The 4,161-nt window shown below is 39.6% G+C and overlaps 1 protein-coding gene across 1 annotated transcript; it reads left to right on the top strand.

Annotated features, from left to right (window-relative positions):
- Positions 1-2,900: 2,900 nt before the first annotated feature.
- On the top strand, positions 2,901-3,896 carry LOC132010370 (putative olfactory receptor 7A2). The gene has a single exon (XM_059388248.1). It carries the CDS (start codon positions 2,901-2,903, stop codon positions 3,894-3,896), a length of 996 nt encoding a protein of 331 aa, XP_059244231.1.
- Positions 3,897-4,161: the final 265 nt, after the last annotated feature.

Here is a 4,161-nt window from a genome sequence, read left to right on the forward strand (position 1 = left end):
GCTGATTTCATGGGTGATCGGAGTTCTTGGGTAGGTAATCAGCTCACTTTGGGGTACTGGCTGAAAAGGCACCTCCTCCTACTCCCCCGCCATCTTGTCCCCCCCCCTTTTTAAATTTCTTCAATTTTTTTATTTTCAGAAAAACAGTATTCATTATTTTTTCACCACACCCAGTGCTCCATGCAATCCGTGCCCTCTATAATACCCACCACCTGGTACCCCAACCTCCCACCACCCCCGCCACTTCATACCCCTCAGATTGTTTTTCAGAGTGGTTTTGATTTGAATCTCCCTAATGGCTAGTGATGATGAACGTTTTTTATGTGTCCTCATTGGAGAAGTGTCTTCTCTCCATTTTTTGGACATGATTATCTGTTTTGTGTGTGTTGAGTTTGATTTGTATTTGTAACATTGTTGAACCATGTATTAGTCTATTGGTTTTTCTTGTTTTTAATTATGTTTTATTTTATAAAATACAATCACCTTCTTTAGGAACAGAAATCGTATTCCTTCTTCCTTTCTAATTTTCATGCCTTCCCTTTCCTTCCTTTCCCTTTCCTTTCCTTCCCTTTCCTTTCTCTTTTCTCACCTTCCTTCCTCCCTCCCTCCTTTTCTCTGTCATCTTCTCCTTTTCCTCTTTCTTTCTTTCTTTCTTTCTTTTTTTCTTTCTTTCTTTCTTTCTTTCTTTCTTTCTTTCTTTCTTTCTTTCTTCTTCACTGGTTCATTGCTTTGCATGTAATTTGGAAAGCTGTGTGTAAAGAAGTTATAAAAGCAGGCATTCTTGCCTTGTTCTTATCTTAGGGTTGTTTCAGACTTTCACTATTAAGAATGAAGGTGGGTTTTCATATGTGACCTATATCACATTGAGGTAGTTTCCTCTTGTTCTTAATTTTTCCAATGTTGCTATTATGAAATAATGCAGAATTTTGTCATTTTTTTCTACATCAGTTGAGATAATCCTGCCTTTTATCCTTCATTCTGTTACTGTGGTGTATTACAGGGAGGGGTTTTCATAAATTAAACCATCCTTGCCTTCCAGGAATGCATCCCACTTGGTCATGATGCATAATCCTTTTATACAGCATGAACAAAAGGCTGCTATATTCAGTTGTAATATTTAATCAAAGATTCCCATGGAATGTTGATCTGTACTCCTCTTTTCTTGCAATGTCTTTGGCTTCAGTGTAAGTGCAGTACTGTCCTCTTGGAATAAAGTAGGAAGTGTTTGCCCTTTGAAACTTTTGGGAAGAGTTTGAGAAGGATTGGTGTTCATCCTTCTAATTCTGTGTGGATCTCGTGATCTTTAATCATGACTACTCCATTGAAATGTTGAAATTATAAAATGCAATCCTCCTAGGAGAAAGAAGCTCTGTGACTCATGGTATAGCCTTTCCTCTGCTTTCTAATACAATTGTGCTTCAGCTACAAGGGGGTACACAGTACTACAATATTGGAAAACACTGTATTTCTCCTTCTCTGCACTCTGTGCTTCCGTGCTTGCATGTGTGTGTGTGCATGTGTGTGTGTGTGTGTGTGTGTGTGTGTGTGTCTGTGTGTAGGGAATAGAGAAGTTAACATTAGAGTACACACTGGTTAAACATTTAGAGCAAGCTGAAACTCTCTTAGGCAATAAAAAATGCAGACTGTAGAACAACTATAGACTGAGGATAGAGAGAGAAGGAGAAAGAATTACAGAGGAATGAATTTTTTTCCATTTGTATATATATTTCCATTTGTATATATTACAGAAAATATATAATATATGTATGTACATATATGTATATACACACATATATACAAACACATGTACATATATATGTACACACACACACACACACACACAGAATGACAATGTCCATTGCCTTAGAACGTTTCCAAAGATGTAGGAGACTTTGACATCCTCTCTCTTCTCCTACATCCAGCACCTGTTCTTTTGGTGTTACCTACCCTGCTCACAGCTTTCTCTTTGATGTTGCCCTACGGTTTCAGTGAGCTCTTGTCTAAGGCTGTTTGCACAGGCTCTTTCTCTGCCTTATGTGTTTTTCTCAAAATTATGTGCATGGTTCAAGAATCCACTATCCTCAGCTTTCCTGCTCAAAATCCCCTTATCAGAGAAGAGACACTGGAAAGTTTTCTCATTCATGTTGTACTACCCTGTCTTGCATTATTTTACTTATTAGTGAAAACCACCACTTGAAATGTCATTTGCTCACTCATTAATATTTTATTGCTCCCTCTGACACACACATATCAGACTCAATCTTGTTAAGGTCAAACACACATCACTAATTTATAATGCTCTCAACAGTGCTTGCCACAAGATAATTGGTTAAAATATTTGTCAAGTGAACAAAAAACATCTAAGGAAATTTATAGAGGACAGCAGTACTTTGGGTAAATATTTCAATTCAGGACTGCTAATTTTTTCAGTAACATGGAAAACATGGGCTTTTGAGGTCCTTGAAATTTTTAGCTAATTATTCTAGATGGATAGGTAATGTATGAGAATTAATGAGTGAAGCAATTTGAAAACAAAAATTTCACAAATCTCAGCATTTCTCTCTCTCTCTCTCTCTCTTTCTGTCAGCCATCCTGAGAGATAGATAGAGAGAGAGATAGACAAGATAGATGTGTGTGAGAGAGAGAGAGAGAGAACACAAATGGGCAGAGGAGGAGAAGGGGAGGAAGAGCATCTGACATAGCCTCTGCTCCCAGCAGAGTCCAGTGTGGGGGTTGAATTCACCACCAGGAGATCATGACCTAAGCTGAAATCAGGAGTTGGTTGCTGAAACGACTGAGCCCCCCAGGAACACCAGTCACAGCATTTCTTTTAATTCTGTGCTCACTGTTTGTGACTTTGTTATGCTCTTGTCTCTGTTCCAGCTGTTTTCAGCAGTTACATGGAACAAAGGAATCAAACTGCTGTTTCAGAATTTATCCTACTGGGACTTTCAGAGGAGGGAGAACTGCAGCCACTGCTCCTGTGGCAGTTCCTGTCCATGTACCTGCTCACCTTCAGTGGGAACCTGCTCATCATCCTGGCCATTGTCACAGACTCCCGCCTCCACACACCCATGTACTTCTTCCTCTCCAACCTGTCCTTTGTAGACATCTGTTTCACCTCCACCACCATCCCCAAGATGCTGCTGAACATCCAGACACAGAGCAAAGTGATCACCTATGCAGGCTGCGTCAGCCAGATATACTTTTTCATGGTTTTTGCTGGATTAGACAACTTTCTCTTGACAGTGATGGCCTATGACCGGTTTGCGGCCATCTGTCACCCACTGCACTACGTGGTTATCATGAACCCCATGTTCTGTGCTAGCCTTCTTCTGGCGTGCTGGGTGTTGAGTGTTCTGGACTCTCTATTACATGACTTACTGGTTTTGCAATTGTCCTTTTGTACGCAGTTAGAAATCCCTCACTTTTTTTGTGAACTTAATCAAGTGATCCACCTTGCTTGTTCTGACACCTTCTTCAATAGCCTGGCAATTTATCTTACAAATATACCTCTGGCTTTTGTTTCACTCATTGGTATCCTTTTCTCTTACTCTAGAATTGTAACCTCTATTTTGAAAATTCCATCTTCTGGGGGCAAGTATAAAGCATTTTCCACATGTGGGTCTCACCTCCTGGTTGTCTCTTTATTCTACGGTACAGGCTTTGGGGTGTATCTTAGTTCTGCTATTTTGCAAAACTCGAGGAAAACTTCCATAGCTTCAGTGATGTACACAGTGGTCACACCCATGCTGAACCCCTTCATCTATGGTCTGCGGAACAGAGATATAAAGTTGGCGCTAAGAAAGCTCTTGAGCAGGAAGACATTCTCTGCACAGAACGGTCCTTTGTTTCATGATAAAGATGTGAGTAAAAGGGCTCAAGACCCTCGATGACCCAGATCATAATTTTTGTACCAGTTCATAAAAGATGATCTACAATTTATCTTTCTACACTAGTCAGTCTTTAATTTTTTCATACATAACAAGCAACTATCTGTTTATTTTTCTTTCAGTTCGAAGTTTAAAAAAAATTCCAGTTAGGAAGAGATTATGCTGAGTGAAATAAGTCAAGCAGAGAAAGTCAATTATCATATGGTTTCACTTATTTGTGGAGCAAAACAAATTGCATGGAGGACAAGGGGAGATGGAGAGGAGAGGG

Source organism: Mustela nigripes, chromosome 2 (assembly GCF_022355385.1).
Source record: "Mustela nigripes isolate SB6536 chromosome 2, MUSNIG.SB6536, whole genome shotgun sequence".
Classification (NCBI taxonomy): domain Eukaryota; kingdom Metazoa; phylum Chordata; class Mammalia; order Carnivora; family Mustelidae; genus Mustela; species Mustela nigripes.

Excerpts from the sequence above, each read along its gene's own strand:
- LOC132010370 (XM_059388248.1), top strand. The coding sequence starts at position 2,901 with ATGGAACAAAGGAATCAAACTGCTGTTTCAGAATTTATCCTACTGGGA.